Source organism: Miscanthus floridulus, chromosome 2 (assembly GCF_019320115.1).
Source record: "Miscanthus floridulus cultivar M001 chromosome 2, ASM1932011v1, whole genome shotgun sequence".
Lineage (NCBI taxonomy): Eukaryota > Viridiplantae > Streptophyta > Magnoliopsida > Poales > Poaceae > Miscanthus > Miscanthus floridulus.
The window spans coordinates 143615067-143634336 of NC_089581.1; the positions used below are offsets into that span (position 1 = coordinate 143615067).

The following is a 19270-nucleotide window of genomic DNA, read 5'->3' on the forward strand; positions in this document are numbered from 1 at the left end:
AATGCTCCATGCATGTGCCGCAAGATTTGATGTGACGGGAAATCTTGAAAATTTTGGATTTTTGGTGGGATCTAAACAGGGCCTAAGTTCAGTCAGCTAGAGTTTGGCGTAGGGTCTCGGAGACAGACCATCCTAATTTACCACACTTTAGTGGATCCGCTTCACAGTTCACTGCAGTGCTGACCGGTACAGTTTGGGCGCCAGAATATTTGGCAGGGACCCCCAAAGTCTTTGGCCTCTGAAAAACAGGTGGGCTGACAGAGAGCAGCAGGGTCTGCAACATGTTTGCGAGGATGTTTGTGGGAGGCCCACACATGCCGATGATTGCCCACATCACAAGTCGGATGCGTAGCATGTGCATGTCAAGTTCTGAACAGGGAAGGTAAGGAGATAAGGCACCGGTTGATCAGTGGACAGTGGTGCATGTGTGCGATGGAGCCTTGTTTGTGGACTGGCTTAGCTGCCTTATGTGGGCTGTCCAACCACTGAATGGCCTATCCATTTCGGCAGTAATCAGTACTACTGCAGATCAGCACCTAACAAGTATTACTGTAATAGCAAACAAATCGGCCTGATTATGCAATGTCACCATTGTCTTGTTCACTTCCGTTTACTGCTCTGATCTCAACTCTTTCGTTGTACTCCGTACGTACTATAACAGTGTATGACTATAAGCCAAGATCAGTGGTCGAGGAAGGCTGTGGCCGACCGGTTAAGCTTTGTCAGTGCAAGAACAGGGGGTGTGAAGTGTGAAGTGTGAAGTGTGAAGTGTGAAGTGAAAGTGAAAGGAGGCTGTGCTGTGGTCATCTGACGATTTCATTTCTCTGCGGTCTGTGCCGTGGTTCTCCTGCAGCTAGGAGCATGGCCATTTGCCTGTCTGCCACATGGTCGATGCCATTATTGCTTGCCCGCCTGCTCATGCAGCATGGCGCGGGATTGGATCTGAAGGCCCAGCTTTGTCCCGTGGAAAGCGAGTCAAATTGGCACTTTTCCTGGACATGGATTCAGCAGACGCGGATGCCTCGCTTTTATTGAGGTGCCCACCCCCACCCCATCATGTCGACTCCTTCCTTGTTCTCGCAGTCCGTTCCGTTTGGCTGCGGATCGACGCTCCATCCTACATTCCCACTACTCCTAGCTTTGTACGCCATCCAGCCGTGTCGATGTATACCAGTACTCCGTATTTTGTGATCATATTCTGCACAAATCTGGGTGCATGCTGACTGCTGAGTGCCGCGCGACATGTGCACGGATGCACTCAGGAAAGCGAGTGCCTCCCGGCTTTAGTGATCGGATCTCCCATGCAGCGCCAGTGCGCCTGCAATGCAACGCAACGCAACGACTTTCAGGCACTGCACTGCATTCGCCGTGTCCTGTAGCCCCAGCCTTTTTTTTACCGGCTTTCACTTCGTTTTTAAATGAAAATTTAGGATCGTTTACGACCAAGCGAACAGGCTAAAAATAAATTACAGAAGTCCTTAGAAATTCACGAGACGAATTTATTAAGCATAATTAATCTGTCATTAGTATAATGTTACTGTAGCACCACGTTGTCAAATCATAGACTAATTAGGCTTAAAAATTTATCTCGTAAAGTAATCGTAATCTGTACAATCAATTATTTTTTAATTTATATTTAATATTCCATACATGTATCAAACATTCAATGCGGTAGCGGCCCCGGTATGTTTCTAGTACCGATGCAAATGCTCCCTGCGTTGGCCAAGAGGGAAGTTTTAAAAAAAGAGAGATAGAGAGATAGAGTGACGTCACCTGTCGAAAAAACCTTTGCATATGCTGGAATTCGATGCGCCCATTGAATTCCTCGATCAATAAATAAAATTTATCTATATTTATTTACTACTACGACTGCTATTGGTCGGCCATTAATACGCGCACCTGTATTCTCGTATTCTTTCCCCGTACGGCGGGCGGGGCGGCCCACTGAACAAGCGCGAGCAGACATTGCGCATTGCGGAAGGCCAAGGGCGGACGTCTCGCGTGTTGCCTCATCTCCAGGGCTCATCCTCTCTGCAGATGTGCCATCCATCCATATATAAACTGGGCGCGGCCGTGGTCCTCAGTCCTCTCTCTCTCTCTCGTGCCTCGCTCGTCTCAGATGGGGAGCCAGAGCCAGCATCATCTGCTGGCTTCTTCCCACTGAAGGCGTGGCGAGCGTGAGCGCGACACCGCGTCGTGACTCCGGACTCCCCCATACCAGCGTCGCTCTCGCTCCCGCCCTCGCCGTGTCCTCAGGATGTCCAGCTAGCGCCGCGAGGGGCGAGAGCGCAACAGCGCTCTTGGATCCCCCCAGAGCCCAGACAACAGGTACTCCATGGATTTCGGCCTCTTCCTGTCCTCCCTCTCCCTCCCCGGTGGCGATCTCTTCCCCTTTCGTCGTGGCTTTCCAGCAGTTCCATCCATCTCCTCCCCCCGGACGGCCTTGCTGCCTGACTGTTTTCCTCTCGTTTCGGAGAGCAGCAGCAGCCTACTTCATCACGTTTGGATTTGATCGCTCATTTTTTTATTCGAGTCCTCTGATCACTGGCGTCTGACGAGGGCAATAGCTAGCTAGCGATCCTGAATCCAGTGCAGCCCTCTTCATCCTTTTGTTTTGTTTTGTTTAAAGTACAAAGAACAGAAATCCCTTTTGGGTTTCTTGGTTTGCGCGGACGCGGACAGTGGATTGCGTCTCCGGCGAAGTGCCGTCCCGTCCTGCCACCGCCACACTTCCAGTCCATATTTGCTTGGGCCTTGCACCCCAAATGTTAAATTTTTTAAGATTCTTTGTCACATCGAATCTTTGTATGCATGCATAAAGTATTAAATATAAATAAAAAATAAAACTAATTACACAGTTTAGACGAAATCCACGAGACGAATCTTTTAAACCTAATTAAACTTTGATTGAACACTAATTACCAAATAACAACGAAAACGCTACAGTAGCGTTTTGCCAAAAATTTGGACATCCAAACTGGCCCTTGGATCTTGCGACTCAGACGTGTGGTGTGAACCACCACCTGTTGATTCCCTGTTTTTTTTTTTTGTTCTTTTCCCTCTGCATTTCAGGCAATGCGGATGACGCTGTGTTTTTATTTGATTCAGATATTCGTCGCTCCGTGCAGCCTAGAGAGAGTGTAGTGCAGCCGCTCTCGGGTTTCGCTCGCTCGGTCGGCGACATGGACAAGGAGAAGAGTTGGAGGAGGAGCTGGTTCGAGCGCATCAGGCGGCTCTTCACCTCCTCTGACCCCAAGCCCACGCCCAAGCCAGCAGACAAGGTTCGACCACGCCTCCTATCGCGATCTCGTTAGCCTCTGCGATCTTTTTATTGATTTTATGTCTCGATCGCGAGCGGTATCCATGGCAATGGTGGATGAATCGGTTCTTGCTTTTGCGCAGAAGGCGAAGAGCAAGCGGTGGCTACCGGGTAAGCTGCGGGCGCAGCAGTCGTTCGCGCTCCCGCCGCCGGCGCCCGCGGGCGCGGACCAGATCAGGCAGGCGGAGGACGAGCAGAGCAAGCACGCCGTGGCCGTCGCCCTCGCCACCGCGGCGGCCGCCGAGGCCGCTGTCGCCGCCGCGCACGCCGCCGCCCACGTGGTCCGCCTCACCGGCCAGCCACCGCCGGTGGCGCCCTTGCCCCGGCAGGTGCAGGAGCAGGAGCACGCCGCCGTCGCCATCCAGTCGGCTTACCGCGGATACCTGGTACGTCGTCAGTCGTCCAAAAAATGCAGATTCCGTCCAAAAATGCAGATTTTTTGTTCTTGCATTAATAAATTGATGCGTTTTTTTGTTAACTGTTTGCGAATGGGAGCATTTCGCCATCCTTTTGGGTTCATGTCGCTGACTGAGTGACCCTGGTGACTCTGCCGGAAAACGCAGGCTCGGCGGGCGCTGCGGGCGCTCAAGGGCCTGGTGCGGCTGCAGGCGCTGATCCGCGGGCAGGCGGTGCGGCGGCAGACGGCGGCCACGCTGCGCGGCCTCGAGTCCCTCATGAGGATCCAGGCCGGGCTCCGGTCCAGGGCCGGCGGCGTCGACCAGCACCAGGCGGCGGACGACGACGCCCAGCTGCTGCGGCGCGGCAGGGAGCTCTTTGCCGCCGCCGCCGCCGTCCACGTAAGTCACTCTCGCCTTGCGGCACGGATGAACGGAACACGCGAAATGATTGGGGCCGCACATTGGGTAAACTGAGCCCTTTTTAGCTGGGTGAATTTGGATTTTGGAGCTACCGTAGCACGTTCGTTTTTATTTGACAAATAGTGTTCAAACCTGGACTAATTAGGCTCAAAACGTTCGTCTCGCAATTTCCCATCAAACTGTGCAATTAGTTTTTCTTTTCGTCTACATTTAATGCTCCATGCACGGACCGCAAACATTCGATGTGATAGGTACTGTAGCAACTTTTTAAAAGTTAGGGTGGAACTAAACCAGGCCTGATGTGTAAGAGCAAGACTAATAATACAGTCGGCTTGCTGGCTGTAAGGTTCTTTGCAGCCTTCTTTCAGCCCACTCATATAGTAGTTAGTTCTTTACAGTTAATACATGGTCCACTTGTCTCTCATAGATTTTTTTGGTTCTTGTGTCCAAGCCGGCTGTAAGTTTACAGCCTGCTTCTCCTCTCTCTCCTCCCCTCTTTCCTCCACCTCAGCATTTAGTCGGCTTACATCCTATTATTATACTTGCACTAAAGGCTGGCGGGCGGGCGAGGTGACTGCTGGCCGATCGATCACGCGCGCCGGCACATGCGCGTGTGGTGTGCGGTGATTCCATTCGTCGTTGGCGTTGGCGACGCGGGGGGCCCCCCGCCCTGTTTGTTTCGATGCGTCCGGAGTAGGTCCAGCAGTGCAGGTGCAGTGCTGCTGCTGCGTCTGCGTGATCGCGCCAGTCAGTCCTCGCTGCTACTGCCTACTGCTATGGTGGTGCTGGTGTGGTGTGGTGTGGACCGCGCGGGTCTCGTGTAGTGTTGCCAGGTGATCCAGATGGACACGTAGGGTTTATCCAACAGTCCACCTGAGGTGGCACGGCGGCCTGCACGCCGGTGCTCTTTGCTCGGCAGGGGAAGAATGACTTTTGTGACTGACACTGACTAACCGACTGGCTGATGGTTCGTCTGGTCCCGTGCGGGAGCAGCAGCAGCAGCAGCAGCAGGCGAGCAACAAGGGGTGGGACAGCAGCATCTTCTCCAAGGAAGAGATGAGCGCCATGACGAGGAGCAAGGAGGAGGCCGCGCTCAAGCGCGTGCGCGCGCTGCAGTACGCCTCCCTGCACAACGAGAAGCTGGGCCTCGGCCTCCGGCGGCCGCCCTCCGTCATGTCCAGGGACGAGGTGGACACGCTGAACCAGCGCTGGAGCTGGCTGGAGGAGTGGGTCGGCTTGCAGCCCCCCTTCGACAAGGACGTCCCCGTCGCGCACCAGTCCCCCTACACCAGCAGCACCACCAGGGGGGGAAGGCGCTGGCGCCGCCAACAAGGGCGACGACGCCGTCGACCGGCTCGGCTGCTCGGCCCGCCGGTCCTTCACCCGGCCGCGGCGCACGCCGGGGAGGGGGGACTGCTACTACGACGACGCGGCGGCGGCGGCGTGCTCGCCGGCGCCGGCGCCGTTCCCGGGGTACATGGCCTCCACCGCGTCCGCCAAGGCCAAGTTCAGGTCCATGAGCACGCCCAAGGAGCGCTCCGCCACCGCCTACTCCGACGCATACTCCGAGCACTGCTTCCCGTTCGCCGACCGACTGCTCTCGCCGATCCCGTCCATGTCGCCCATCCCCTCCGTCGCCAGCGACATGGGCTTCGCCAGGTCCACAAGGCCGCCCGTCGTGCAGCGGTCGCCGCGGGTGGCGGCCAAGAGCCCCATGACGCCCGTGAGGTCTCGCTCGCGGAGGTCGCCCGGCCACCACAGCTTCGGCTCCGAGGCAGCGCTGCACCAGCTGCAGATGGAGCACTACACCCCAGTCCGCTGAACCTTGCCTTTCAAGTTGTGAAGCGATGCAACACCCGACAATGCCGTCCATCGGTGGTTCCTCCTTTGTGAAGATACAATTCTTTTGTTTGTTCAACTTTCTTACCAGAAGGGTTCAAATGTTGGGTCATTCGATGTAAGACAATGGAACTTGAATCGCAAATGTAGGTGATAATGCACCATGAATCCATGATGTAAGAACACATGGCATGGCACAACAACAGCTACTATTCTGGTTCTGGAAATGTTCCATCACCCTTTATCTTACAAGAAGTGTACAAGAATCTGTCCAATTAACAACCGGTTGTTTTAGCCTCTCCCAACAACTAGATTTTTTCCATACACTTACACTATCTTATAGCTATATTTACACTGTCTTATTACTATATTTACAATGATTACTTAAGTATAATTTATTGGACATACTAATGTAATTTGGAGATAATTGCAGATTTCAAACAAATACATGCCAAAATTTTCAAATTTTTTTCTATGGATTCCAGATATCAGAAAAATATATGTCAAATTGTTTTTCATAAATTTCAGAAAAAAATACAAATTATGAACAATATGTGAACGGGAGACGACGAACAAGACGAGACGAGTAGCAGCACGAACAAGTTACGTGGTCGCGCTCGTGCCGCCCTTGCGCGGGGCTTCTTGACCGGCGCCTCCGCCAGCAGCATCGTCGCCGCCGTCCATGCATGCGTCAGCTCTTCCGCGGCAGGGTACACGTACACCCGGATCTCGTGCGCCGCGCTCGGAGGAACACATGAGCCGGTTCCCGGCTGCCCGGGGCGCAGCTGCGCTGGGGTGCTCCGGCCCTTCCGCCATGGATCCCGTGCGCGGTGCCTGGAGGAGTCAGTGAGGAGCCGGATCCGTCCGCCGGGGGCGGTGCTGTGCTGAGGTGATTTCCTGGGAAGGTGAGGAATCGGAGGAGGAGGATCCACGGCGCGTCTACGGCAGGGGAAGGAAATCTACGGTCCAAAAACCGGTTGCTGGGGCTCGGTGAAACATGCGGTTGTCCAATAGCAATCCTGTACAAGAAAAGTTCCTTTTCAAACTGATCCTTACATGGATGCGACCTGCGTTCACAAGAAGATTTCAAACAAGGTTCGGAGATGTAAACTTCTGGTACATTTCACCATTTGTTTTACACAAGGAGTATGTGAGATGTAAACCGCTAGTACACCCAGTCGCATACTGCACTAAACCTCAATACCACTTCCGGGAGTTCTACATCCAAATTGCTACGAGCATTTTCAACAATGCAGCCAATGAAAAAAGTCTAAACATTCCCTTTGTCAATACAAGATGTGAAAACTCACATGAGAAGAACTTGTGCAAAGTGTAGGGTGTGTATGTCACTACTTGATCATGTAAAACTCTAGCATCTCTTCTTCCAAAGGATGAGTCTCTCCCACTATGATCAGGCAGTGAAGGGGTGGGCCAAAATCAACATCTAGTAGCTTCTCCATAGGCCCAGCAACGATCTTCTGATCATCACTTCCAAGTCGCGCCACTCCTATGCACAATGTATCCCTGCCATATGCTGGAAGAAAATGATCTTTAAATCTGATATCATAGTAAGACTAGATGGTTCATATATGAAGCACTTGAACAATGAAAAAAAAAACTAGCGACATCTATAGTAGATCAAGATTCAAGAATTTTTTTTAAAAAAAATCCGAAGAAAGACTGTCCTAACTTCAATAAGCATAAGTAGCTATTGTTTGACACAAAATGATTTTTCAAAGAAAGGCAGCTCCTCAAAAGAAGTTCAGATAGTCTACCAGATCCTCCACGCGCTTCCTCCACCTCAAAAAGCTGACTTATTGCAGTGTTTACAGTCATGAATCTTGGTGGTTCATAGACTTTCTTTCCTCTGCATAAATATATAGGCAAAAGATGGATCTATCATCATCTATCCATTGTAAATATTAAGCACAGCTACTGAGAGCTGCTTGCATCAAACTGAACAGTGAGCAGGTGCAAGTTGAGAGAGAAAAGGAATGTTAGTAACAGGACATTTTCAGTGTCAAACTACCAGATGTTGCAATTCTGCACTGCAAGGTATTGAGAATCAGAATTTAAAGCCAGCAAAGGATGCTAATTTACCTGGCTAAAGATTCCCATGTTGGCTCCTTAACACGGATATCTGCATCGAACAATACACTAAATCAGCTATCTTGATTATGATAGCAACGAACCAAGACCCTAGTAGTATTAGGAACATGGTACAACATGAAGAAAAACAACTTCTGCTATCCATGCTTTGGTTTAATGCATATCATTTAAAAGTGGAAATGAACATGATGAGAAAGATCTTGGCTTCAAATAACATAGATTAGGGTCTGAACAAAACTATATCTTAACTCTGTGGCAGTCTAATAGTTTGAACATTCATTGTATTTGCTTGCAATAATCAGTGTCTAGTTAATGTCAGTATATCATGCACTATAGTTTAACTATAAGACACGTTACCTATGGCAATAAATTAATGATCACTTGCCTATTCCATGATAACGAAGAATATAGACAATGCTGAAAGGTCAAGCAAGAATCACGAACCAAGCAGGCAAAGTGTGTGCAGCCCAAGCTTGCGATTGTTCTGAATCTTCTCATAGAAACTATCTGGTCTCCATTCGTCTGTGAAGAATGGTATTGAGATAGTCTCTCCATAGCGGTAAAGTTGCAGCCCACAAACTCCAATTGCATTCATGACAGATGCATTGTGGATCACCTTCACCTCTACCCCCATTTTCTTGGCACGAACAACCAGATCAGTATGTGTAGTTGCCCTGAAAATCTCATCCAGAATCCAGATGATAAAAAGAGAATAAAATTCAACTCACAAAGCTAAAATACAACCCTGAGTTCCTCATGTTCATGGCCACCAACTCAACAACAGCACACTGAGTTCCGTCACGCGTACCCGGAACTTATGCCATCTACAGACACCTTCGCACAGCTAACTCAAAAACGGGAAAGAGGCTAAACAATCATTACCCGAACGGGTCACCGACAACAAGGAAGGCGACGTCGGTGTCTGCAGCCTCGTTCAGCACCTGGTCCACGCGCTCCTCCACCATCTCCCGATCGGCGACCGTTATCTCCTTCCCGTACAGCTTCTCCTGGACGCGCAAAACACGAGAAAGCGAGGACGCCTGTGAGCAACAGCTCCGAACGAGCCGCGTGAGCATTTGCTCGAACAGGTGGTGGGCGGACAAGAGAAGGGAGACGCACCAGGTTGGCGAGCGCGGCCGGGTCGAGGCCGAGGGAGAGGAGGGAGGTGTATGCCTCCATGTATACCTTGGAGCAGCTGCGGACGGCGTCGAGCCCCCGCACCGTGATGTCGCGCTCGTCGCCGAGGCCGAGGCCCACGATATACATCATGGCGCCGGCGGCAGGCTGCGAAAGGACGGAGTGGCAGCCGAAGGGGGCAAAACTCGCCGTGTACTTGCAGGGCGTTGATCCCAAGAAATTGGGAGGAGAAGGCGTAAAGAACCGGCGAGCTAGGCACCCCGGCCGCCTGGGTTCGTCGCCAGCGCGTTTCCGCCGTCTCTCTGGTGGAATCGGCGGCTCGCGTGCTTGGGGTGGAGTTTGTCTGCCTTGTCAGCGTCGCATGTTTTCATAGCCCTAAAGCCCCTAACACATTCGAATTCCTGCCGTTGGGTTTAGATCCAACGGCTCAGGGAAGGCTGGCAGGGGATATACATGCCAGTCGGGCGGCCATCGAATTACTCTGACGAGCTTTCCACAGTCCACTTCACCAGTCACCACCATGGATTTATCAAAAAAAGAAGTCACTGCCATGGAGGAGAAGATTCAGACATACAGGAAGAAGTTCCAACTGAAGAAAATAGACTTCCAAGCATGAAGATAGATTGACAATTCTTGGTTGGAGAAATTCCCACAGTGAATCGAAACAGAGTAGTTTTTTTTTTTTTTTGAACGAATCAAAGACCCTGCTTTTCTTGAAAGCCAGTAGATCTTAGAGGTTTAGCTGGGGTTGTCAGCGATACAGTTCAAGCCAGAAACAAGGGGGAAAAAACAATCCAAACTGAAAGATAAAAGATCCTGAACTAGATTTCTCCAATGTCACACACAGAAACACCAGAAGGCTTAAAATCATTCAACCATGTAAGAGCCTTGGCCACTGTCTTGCGAAACAGAGTAAGGCTGTATATCGCTACTTGATCATGTAAAATTGTAGCATCTTTTCTTCCTCTGGAGTAGTCTCCCCCACTATGACGAGGCAGTGAGGGGGTGGGCCAAAATCTGCATCGACGAGTTTCCCCATAGGGCCAGCAAGGATCTTCTCATCGTCACTTCCAAGGCGAGCCACACCTATGCACAGTGAATCCACATCATATGCCGGCTCTGTAAGTAAATGCATATCAAACAGTGAGGCTAATGATCGAGGAAGGCAGGATTTAGAGCATTGTATGAAGAGCAAAAAACTAGCAATATATTTCTGTGTTATATTATAGGAAATATGTTCAATTCTATATGTGGCTATATGGTAGGCCATATTGCAAGTGTAATCCCATGTGTGACAGAGATGAAAACTTGAGAAAGCGAGTTCAGAGATTATACCTGGTTCTCCGCGCATTTCAAACAGCTCCAGAAGCTGGCTTATTGCAGTGTTTACAGTCATGAATCTTGGTGGTTCATACACCCTTGTTCCTCTGGAACTGAACACGACTACAGTAAATAGAATGCCGAAACATATATTTATCTAAACTATTAGAAAATAAAAGCACAGACAGCCAAATCTAGTTTCTTGTTATTATATAGATTGAGAAAGTCTTGGGGTAAATTGAGTGCAGTGCAGGCAGAATGTTGTTAGCGTGCAAGCTCAGAAGATACAGCATTTTAGCACTGCCAGGTAAATATGACCATAGACAACAAACTATGCCAGATTACCTGCATAAAGACTGAGACATCGGCTCCTTTGCATGAATATCTGCACTGAATAATGTGTCTAATCAGAGTTCTGTGTATTTACTTTTATTTTTAATAAAGATAACCACAATGAACCACTGACACAAAGTAGTATCGTGGAAGTTCATTGATAGTCAAAGTAAATGCAGCTTGTGGTTTCTAAGCTTTGGCTTAAAGCATATCAACAAGAGAGAGGGGAAGAACGAAAGATCCTTAAAGTACTGGCAACTTAAACAAGAAGAATAAAAAAACAATGTACATTGATTCCGTAGCACTCTAACAGTTTGAACGATGATTGCATTTGCTCACAAGAATCAATCAGCTTGTTCGTTGGTTGGTTTCTGGGCTGATAAGTCCGGCTGGTGCTGATTCATTGTGAGAAAAAAATACTATACCATGGTTGATAAGCCCTGGCTGAAACCAACCGGCGAACAAGCTGAATACTGAAATTTAAACTGTACACATGTGACCCATGGATGGATGTATAGAAATTCAAGTTTGCCAATATTCTTCAGCCGGCAGACTGTATCTACCTGTATCTGGCTTGGCTTATCAGCCAGCCAACAGTGTTTTTCTCTCACACCAAACCAGTCAGCACTACTTCAGCCCATGGCTTATAAGCCAATCCAGTCGAAACGAACAAGCTGCTTATCAGCGCTGATACAATGTCAGAAAGGTCGAATCAAGCAGTTGTGATTGTGACCTGTCGGCGACCATGATCTCCTTCCCGTACAGCTTCTCCTGCAGGGAGAACGCGACGGGGAAGTGCGCAAGCGACGGCCTGTGGCAAGGCAGGCTTTTGAGCGAACAGGCGGTGGGCAGCCCTGATCGAAAACGCACGCACGAGACTGTCGAGCCTGGAAGGAGGGTCGGGGCCGAGGGTGAGGAGCGCGGTGTAGGCCTCCATGTAGACCCTGGCGCAGCAGCGGACGGCGTCGAGCCCCCGCACCGTGACGCCGCGCTCGTCGCCGAGGCCGAGGCCGACGATGTACAGCATCGCGTTCGCCGGTTCGCGTCGGCTGGCGACCTCCCTACTCCCCGCGCTAGGTGGGAACGCAGGTGGCAGTTTCAATTTCCACGGCTGCTCTCCGCCAGCTTGCAGCAGCATTACAGTACTGGTACACGAAAATCGAGGTTGAAAAACTACGATGGCGCCTGGACTGTGATACAGAAAAATATATTGAGGCTTGGTCTCCGCACGGTCGGCGCTTCGTCTAGTTTCCACCATCTTCTCTCTTCTTTCCCTTCCAGGAACAAGGATAACCGAATTTAAATAATTCGGCACAAATTTCTGACTGATTTTTACATATTTGAAAAGGGAAATATATATTGAAATGAAAAATCCAAGTATGAATGCATTCCAAGAAAAAAATCAAATCTGAAAGTGGATAAGGATAATGAGCATTTTACTTTCCAACAAAATTAACACTTTTGGGAGGTAATCTTCATATCTGAATGCTCATTTTATGTACACAAACCAAACATTCTTTTCCACAAGTGGCCTAAATCTCTGTACATGATCGCTACTGTTCAATGACTATTGGATTATGCTGTCTCTATGGATTACATTACATTATGATGTACATTTACGTCGCTACCCTTCGCAGAATGCCCCTAGTCTGATGGAACAGATCTGAATAGCTCCTCCCATTTCTCTGGGTCAGTCCCGGGTCCTTCACCCTGAATTTATATTGTGTCCATATCAGTAGCATATATACATATTTCACTTATATAACCAGAAAATAAGCAAAAATGCACGTCTAAGGAGTTCCATCTTGATATTATGCAACTCTAGCTGGTGTCAGCACACACATTTATGCCATAAGTTACAATAATGCATGCAATGACAAGATGCGAAGCATCACGTATCTATTTTAATTTGAAGGAAAGCAAAATTTAAAGTTTCAAAAGGAAGAATGCAGGTAACGATTAAAAAAAACACCATGCCATAAGCCTGAGAGCTAAGCGGTTTGGTACCGGGGCTTGTGATTAAGCCACAGGTTGAACACTTTAGCTGCCTAAAAAGCTACACTCTAGGGTCAGACCCCAAGCAGTGATGCCACATAAAGATATCTCCTCTCTAGCTCGTGGTATGGTGCTGCAAAAAGGCTGGATAAAAGACATTGCAGAAGGCTTCAACAGCCTGGTCCAATTGATTGCTTGGGAGTTGTGTAAGCACCAGAAGATTGTGCCTTCAATAATCCAATGCTGTATCTCCAGAGTCCGAAACCAAAAAAAAAAGTGTTGCAAGACGTGCTTAATGAAAGATCACTGGTGTACAGCAGGCAGCAGGGGCAAGGGATGAAGGGAACTACAGTCGTTTCTGCTGCCAGAATAGGTTTTAGGTTGTTGGGACTTCGTCTTTCTCAGTTGGTTAGTGGCGCATGTTGTAATCATAAGGCAGTTAGGGCCTATATGCTAACAACTTCTTTCCTCTATTAATTAAATGATACACAACTCTCTTGTGTGTTCGAGAAAATAAAAAGAGATTGTGAATTTTCAGGGATCTAATCACATTGTATCTTGATTGAGCCCTGATGATAATTAGCTAATTGCCAATAACTAACTGTACCCGTTCTAGAAGAAAAAAAATGAGTACCTTCACTGAATTAATCTCATATATTTGTCCTTCAGTGGATTGAATGTCTAAAGCTTGGATACAAGCTTCTGCCACCACAAGTCTGCTAACTTCCCCCACAAGCTTGTCACCTAGTAGGATATGAGGAAGTGTTAGAAGAAGCAAAGATCTTATCAAAACAAAAGGTTCATCATAAAATGCAGGTGAACAAAAGAAATAACCTTTGCCTATGACTACTGCTCGTCGCTCTCCAGCTGTAGCTTTAAGAAGTGTGTTAAGATCATACGAAGTGTAGGGCCCATCTGTCAATCTTCCAGGCCTGCAAACAGCTTGTACCATGTCAGAATAATATATCCACGATGTGCCCGCTCAAACACTTTTCTGTAAACAAACCTGAATACCTGATAATGGTGAATGGTATCCCTGAATTGCGGACAAAGTCTTCTCCCATCTTCTTGTACTTGAGCACACCAAAGAGATTCATGATGCTGAAAAATACATAGAATGATTGCTCAAGGACCAAGGTTAAACTTATGGTAACATAAAACTCAGTGGTAAATACAAATACCAGGGTGAAAGGCAAGGATACTGCCTGACAGGAAGTTAATTGTTAAATTAGCTAATATAAGCTGTTTATAAAACTAGGATTTACACGTAAAACATGTCTTGCATATTGTTTTAAAAGGGTAACCTTTAGCATCACTATCATACTATGATGTCATGAAGTTCAACTGCAAATACCGAAATTCCTCTTCAGAATCATAAGGTATATACCTCCATGGCATCTCATTGTATTTTGTAACACCAACGGATGACACAAGAACCAATCTCTTTATTGTCTGTGGCAAGGCACTTACAAGATTTCTGATGCCATCCCAATCTGTCACAAAAATATGTGTGTGATCAGTGAACTAAGACACTGTCTCACCCATAACTGTCATTGTTGGCTTGTACATGTGATAAACATGGATAGCTATAGTCACCGATATGCATGGACTTAAATGACAAAGCATACAGGTGTGCATGATTTGACCAGAAGAATGTACATAATGAACACATAAATGGATGTTTAGAGCACAAACCAATAAATAACCCATTAGGCCTCTGTCGCAGCTAAATTTCAGCCTTTTATTTGGTACATTCTGGAATTTAAAGGTCCTATGTTCCATCAAGATTATCCTTGCCCAAAAAAGCGTGTGTCTGGATTATTTAAATAAGGGAATTTGAAGGGCATGTTCTTCTTTAACATTCACTGATACCTTGGGTGAAAGTTTAACTTCAACTGTAGAATATCAGGCAGTACATACCTACACGTTCTGGAGTATTATCTCCATCCCAGCGTTTAGACGGAAATGCTGTAGTTCCAGTACAACATATCACATGCGTAACTCCCTAGAAAAGAGACCCCTATATATTTGATTTATTCAATCATTGCAGAAATAGATAGCCCATAGATAGATAAACTGTATGAATTCAGAGAAACGGAAGGGACCAACCTCAAACATTTGTGGATCCAAATCATTAGGGTTTCTTGTGTCCGCTTTGTAAACCTGACATGAAAGATAAACTCAAATAAGCAGGAGTCACTACAAGTGTATTTTCTTGGAGAAAACTGGGGTGGAGGGATGGAATGCTGAATATCCAGATGTACCTGCAGTACACTCTCATCCTGCTTGCCAAATAGGGACGATGCCTTTTCTGGATCTCTTAGGAGCAACCTTGACTTGATGTTCCTGCTCAGCAACGATGCTACAACCAACTGCCCTGAAAGGATGTACTCACAACTCAGTCAATATCTTGCCAACTGATCTAGTAAGCAAAGCTAAGAAGTGCTGCTGCAGGACACAGCAACACAAATTGGAGAAAACGGTAAGATTGCAAATTTGCAATGCAACACAAACATGTTGTCCTTCGTCCTCCAACGTTTAATAGTATCTCGCATGTTTCAAACACAGTAATTGACATTAAGTTATTGTCAAACTCAGAGACAAATGAGCTCTGCAGTTTTACTGTCTAGGAGCTGAAATTCGCCACGAAATCTTAATTCTGATAGGGAAAGTGCTAAAGAATGCTAGAACGGAGAGCAGGGATATTGGTATCTCACCAACGCCGCCGGTTCCGCCAACGACCAGAACCAGCTTGGAGGACGCCTCGGCGGCACCAGCCCCGCCGGCCTCACCGGACTCTTCCGTCTGCGCCGGCTGCTCCTGCACGGCCTGCGACTCTGCCGCCGCGGCGAGCCGCCGCGTGCCACGACCAGCTGCCGCGCCGCACGCGAGCAGACGGAGAGAGACCGCGGTCGGCGGGTGAGACTGAGACCGCAGCGCCGCTCGGAGGCGCCTACCCGGCGGCGAAGGAACGAGCGGCGAGAGCACGGGGTTGAAGCAACCCACCGCCATCGCGGAGCCAAGAGCAACGAGGGGTAGAGAAGACAGGGACTGGACGGACTGCTGGAGTGCTGGGACAGGAGAGTGCACACGCGGCGGCGGCGAGACGAAGAAGAGATATCGGAAGGGAAGGCGAGGCGGGGCGGGGCCGGGGACGCGAGGCGGCGGCCACTTGGCGGCAACCCGGCCAGGCATCTGACGCCCGGTGGGGCCCCGTGCGGGTGAGTGGCCCGAGACGCGCGACGGAGCCGCGCACCTTCCGCTCGGAACTAGGCACCAATACTGGAATTCCTCGGCTAGCAAAATCGATCTGGAAATGCCTAGGGGGGTATGGCCCTTAAGACATGGTCACATCATCAGAGGTGGCTCGGTCCACAAGATTTAAGACGTGTACGGCGTTGCTTGACGTGCACCGTAAAACATTTTATAGTACCAAATATGATACTTTACTTGTAATACTATCCCTCCAGAGTATATAAGGAGAGGCAGAGATCCTCTACTTGACATCATGTATTCAATACAATACATTAAAAACACAGGACGTAGGGTATTACGTCGATCAGACGGTCCGAACCTGTCTAAATCGCTGTCTCTGTGTCTTGTGTCACCATCCGGTTCCAGATCACGCGCACCCCCACCGACAAATCTACCATCGCGGGATACCCCTCGGTAGACTGCCGACGATATTCTATCGACAGTTGGCACGCCAGGTAGGGGGGTGCGCTTGATCCATGGCGAGCCAGATGGACCTCAAATCAACATCGCGTTCTCATCATCAATCTCGTGGAGATCCATGCCGGTCGACGACGACGATTCATCGCTGCTACACCAGCTCCCGCGACAGCAGATCCGATCTCAGAACCACCTCTGAGGTCGCCTTCACCAACAACTCACCGCTCGTCGGGTGTTCGCTATCAATGCCGACCAGATAACGCCATACGCCGCCGATCCGACGCTCCGTCCAAAGCTAAGTCACGCTTTAATATTTTTCTAAATATTCTTCAATCTTCGTATATCGCCATGATGTTTCTCCGAACTGTTTTCTCCATGTTTTCTCTTCAAACGATTTTCCGAACCTCTGAACAGTCCAGTTGATGCTCGGACGCCTCTAGAGACAGCCCTGTCTCTGCCTCCTCCCTACACGTGCTACGGGCTCCGCGCTCTGCGTTATGGGTGGTCGGCAGCGGCTCCTTGGTCACGCCTGTTCCTTCTACACGTGAATGGGATCCGCGCTCGACGTTATGGATTATGGGCTAGCTAGGGCTGGAAACTCAGCTACACACTAACTGGTCAGACGGTTTATATTAAATATAAATATATTTTCACGTCAACTAATCGTCGAACTGCATACGTCGTTTCATCACCATTGCTAATTTTTCTCCGGAGTTTATTTTTTTGTACATCATGTACTACCCGTTCTACATGTTTGTATTGCAGGATCATCGTCCAGGTGATCAGACCACCTCGTGCTTGGACTTCTCCACCGATCAACTGGTCGGACCGCTTAGTTCATGGACTCCGTCGCCGACTAGTTGATCGGACTGTCCGCCGGTCGTTTTTACTCAATGTTCACTTAGTCGCCGACCAGTCAATCAGATTGTTCGTCGCTCGTGCTTCATCGCCAGCGACGCCGGTTACTCCTCGGCCCCGGATTCTTCGTGCTCGAGGACTAAGTGGGCACACTTCACCGCACGGACGTCGTCAGCTACGTCGGTGCTCAGACCTCGCCGCCTACGCCGGGCACTCCTCGGTGCTCGGACCTCGACGCCTACGCCAAGGACTCCTCGGTGCTCGGACATAGCCGCCTACGCCGGGGACTCCTCGGTGCTCGGACCTCGTCGCCTACGCCGGGGACTCCTCGCTCCTCGGTGCTCAGACATCGCCAGCGACGCCGGGGACTCCTCGCTCCTCGGTGCTCGGACATCGCCAGCGACGCCGGGGACTCCTCGCTCTTCGGCGCTCGGACATCGCCGGCGACGCCGGGGACTCCTCGCTCCTCGGTGCTCGGACATCGCCAGCGACGCCGGGGACTCCTCGCTCCTCGGTGCTCGGACATCGCCAGCGACGCCGGGGACTCCTCGCTCTTCGGCGCTCGGTTGTCACCCGCGACGCCGGGGACTCCTCGCTCCTCGGCGCTCGGTCGTCGCCAGCGACGCCGGGGACTCCTCGCTACTCGGTGCTCGGACATCACCCGCGACGCCGGGGACTCCTCGCTCCTCGGCGCTCGGTCGTCGCCAGCGACGCCGGGGACTCATCGCTCCTCGGTGCTCGGACATCGCCCGCGACGCCGGGGACTTCTCGCTCCTCGGTGCTCGGTCATCGCCAGCGACGCCGGGGGCTTCTCGCTCCTCGGTGCTCGGACATCGACAGCGACGCCGGGGACTCCTCGCTCCTCGGTGCTCGGTCATCGCCAGCGATGCCGGGGCCTCCTCGCTCCTCGGTGCCCGAACATCGCCAGCGACGCCGGTGACTTCTCGCTCCTCGGTGCTCGGTCATCACCAGCGACGCCGGGGCTCCTCGCTCCTCGGTGCTCGGTCATCGCCAGCGATGCCGGGGACTCCTCACTCCTCGGTGCTCGGACATCGCCAGCGAGGCCGTGGACTCCTCGCTCCTCGGTGCTCGGTCATCGCCAGCGACGCCGGGGACTCCTCGCGCCTCGGTGCTCGGTCATCGCCAGCGACGCCGGAGACTCCTCGCTCCTCGATGCTCTCTTGGTGGTCGGATCTTGCTACGTCTCATCGGTGCGCTAACAAGCTGCTCCATGCTGTTCGGATTAGGGTGCTGATCTTGGGCAGCACGTCTGGGGTCTTGATACGCGCATGTCAGACGACGTCAGCAAGCTTTCAGACTTCTTTTCCTTTGACCCTGCTACAAGATTCATTCTTCATCTTCCAGTAGGCTTGGGGGACTAAGTGGGCACACTTCACCTTGCGGTGAATGTGCTTGTTCTCATCTCGAGGCTACGCCCGGGGACTGGCTGCCTGCTCGGCTAGTTTTCTACTTTATGACCCTGGCACCACGTGACTACGTCACCTACTATCAGGCTCGGGGACTAGCTGTGGAGGTATGGCCCCCAAGACATGGGCCGCACCATCAGAGGTGGCCTGGCCCACAAGATTAAGGCGTGCACGGCGCTGCTGGGCGTGCATCGCAAGACATTTTATAGTACCAAATATGATACTTTACTTTTACTTGTAACCCTACCCCTCCAGAGTATATAAGGAGAGACAGGGGTCCTCTACTCGACATCATGTATTCAATACAATACACCAAAGACACAGGACGTAGGGTATTACGTCGATTAGACGACCCAAACCTATCTAAATCACTGTCTCTGCGCCTTGTGTCACCATCCGGTTCCTGATCACGTGCACCCCCGACAAATCTACCATCGCGGGAT

At 50.2% G+C, this 19270-nt stretch overlaps 3 protein-coding genes and 1 pseudogene across 6 annotated transcripts; 1 reads left to right on the forward strand and 3 right to left on the reverse strand.

Annotated features, from left to right (window-relative positions):
- Positions 1-1990: 1990 nt before the first annotated feature.
- On the forward strand, positions 1991-6225 carry LOC136539939 (protein IQ-DOMAIN 3-like; annotated as a pseudogene).
- A 236-nt stretch (positions 6226-6461) lies between these two features.
- LOC136539940 (probable diphthine methyl ester synthase) lies at positions 6462-9752 on the reverse strand. Of its 3 annotated transcripts, none has more exons than XM_066531922.1 (7): positions 9205-9752; positions 8968-9092; positions 8530-8759; positions 8077-8116; positions 7752-7843; positions 7287-7510; positions 6462-6995 (listed from the first exon to the last, which is right to left on the reverse strand). In XM_066531922.1, exons 1-6 carry the CDS (start codon positions 9352-9354, stop codon positions 7326-7328), a joined length of 822 nt encoding a protein of 273 aa, XP_066388019.1. In that variant the 5' UTR covers positions 9355-9752; the 3' UTR covers positions 6462-6995; positions 7287-7325. The 3 variants fall into 3 exon arrangements, with proteins under 3 accessions (XP_066388019.1, XP_066388018.1, XP_066388017.1); XM_066531921.1 differs by having other exon boundaries at positions 6462-7043; positions 9205-9751; XM_066531920.1 differs by lacking the exon at positions 6462-6995 and having other exon boundaries at positions 7079-7510; positions 9205-9750.
- Positions 9753-10043: 291 nt separating this feature from the next.
- On the reverse strand, positions 10044-12096 carry LOC136539941 (probable diphthine methyl ester synthase). Of its 2 annotated transcripts, XM_066531923.1 has the most exons (4): positions 11609-12096; positions 10888-10927; positions 10558-10655; positions 10044-10341 (listed from the first exon to the last, which is right to left on the reverse strand). In XM_066531923.1, exons 1-3 carry the CDS (start codon positions 12011-12013, stop codon positions 10615-10617), a joined length of 486 nt encoding a protein of 161 aa, XP_066388020.1. In that variant the 5' UTR covers positions 12014-12096; the 3' UTR covers positions 10044-10341; positions 10558-10614. The 2 variants fall into 2 exon arrangements, with proteins under 2 accessions (XP_066388020.1, XP_066388021.1); XM_066531924.1 differs by lacking the exon at positions 11609-12096 and having other exon boundaries at positions 10558-10649; positions 10888-11243.
- Positions 12097-12284: 188 nt separating this feature from the next.
- Positions 12285-16080, reverse strand: LOC136539942 (uncharacterized protein At5g02240-like). Its single transcript, XM_066531926.1, has 9 exons — positions 15588-16080; positions 15135-15247; positions 14980-15033; positions 14791-14875; positions 14258-14363; positions 13885-13971; positions 13705-13802; positions 13505-13614; positions 12285-12585 (listed from the first exon to the last, which is right to left on the reverse strand). The coding sequence occupies exons 1-9, from the start codon at positions 16063-16065 to the stop codon at positions 12520-12522; spliced, it is 1197 nt and encodes a 398-aa protein (XP_066388023.1). The 5' UTR covers positions 16066-16080; the 3' UTR covers positions 12285-12519.
- Positions 16081-19270: the final 3190 nt, after the last annotated feature.

What these genes read in the sequence shown, in the direction of transcription:
- LOC136539940 (XM_066531922.1), bottom strand. Translation starts at nt 9,354, where the DNA reads ATGATGTATATCGTGGGCCTCGGCCTCGGCGACGAGCGCGACATCACG. An exon ending in GTTGTCGGTGACCCGTTCGG is followed by an intron (nt 8,760 to 8,967) that starts GTAATGATTGTT and finishes TGAGATTTTCAG; the next exon opens with GGCAACTACACATACTGATC. An exon ending in GCACACACTTTGCCTGCTTG is followed by an intron (nt 8,117 to 8,529) that starts GTTCGTGATTCT and finishes TGTTCGATGCAG; the next exon opens with ATATCCGTGTTAAGGAGCCA.
- LOC136539941 (XM_066531923.1), bottom strand. Translation starts at nt 12,013, where the DNA reads ATGCTGCTGCAAGCTGGCGGAGAGCAGCCGTGGAAATTGAAACTGCCA. An exon ending in GAGATCATGGTCGCCGACAG is followed by an intron (nt 10,928 to 11,608) that starts GTCACAATCACA and finishes TATTCAGTGCAG; the next exon opens with ATATTCATGCAAAGGAGCCG. An exon ending in ATGTCTCAGTCTTTATGCAG is followed by an intron (nt 10,656 to 10,887) that starts GTAATCTGGCAT and finishes AGTCGTGTTCAG; the next exon opens with TTCCAGAGGAACAAGGGTGT.
- LOC136539942 (XM_066531926.1), bottom strand. Translation starts at nt 16,065, where the DNA reads ATGCCTGGCCGGGTTGCCGCCAAGTGGCCGCCGCCTCGCGTCCCCGGC. An exon ending in TGGATCCACAAATGTTTGAG is followed by an intron (nt 14,876 to 14,979) that starts GTTGGTCCCTTC and finishes TCTCTTTTCTAG; the next exon opens with GGAGTTACGCATGTGATATG. An exon ending in AGCAGTAGTCATAGGCAAAG is followed by an intron (nt 13,615 to 13,704) that starts GTTATTTCTTTT and finishes ATATCCTACTAG; the next exon opens with GTGACAAGCTTGTGGGGGAA.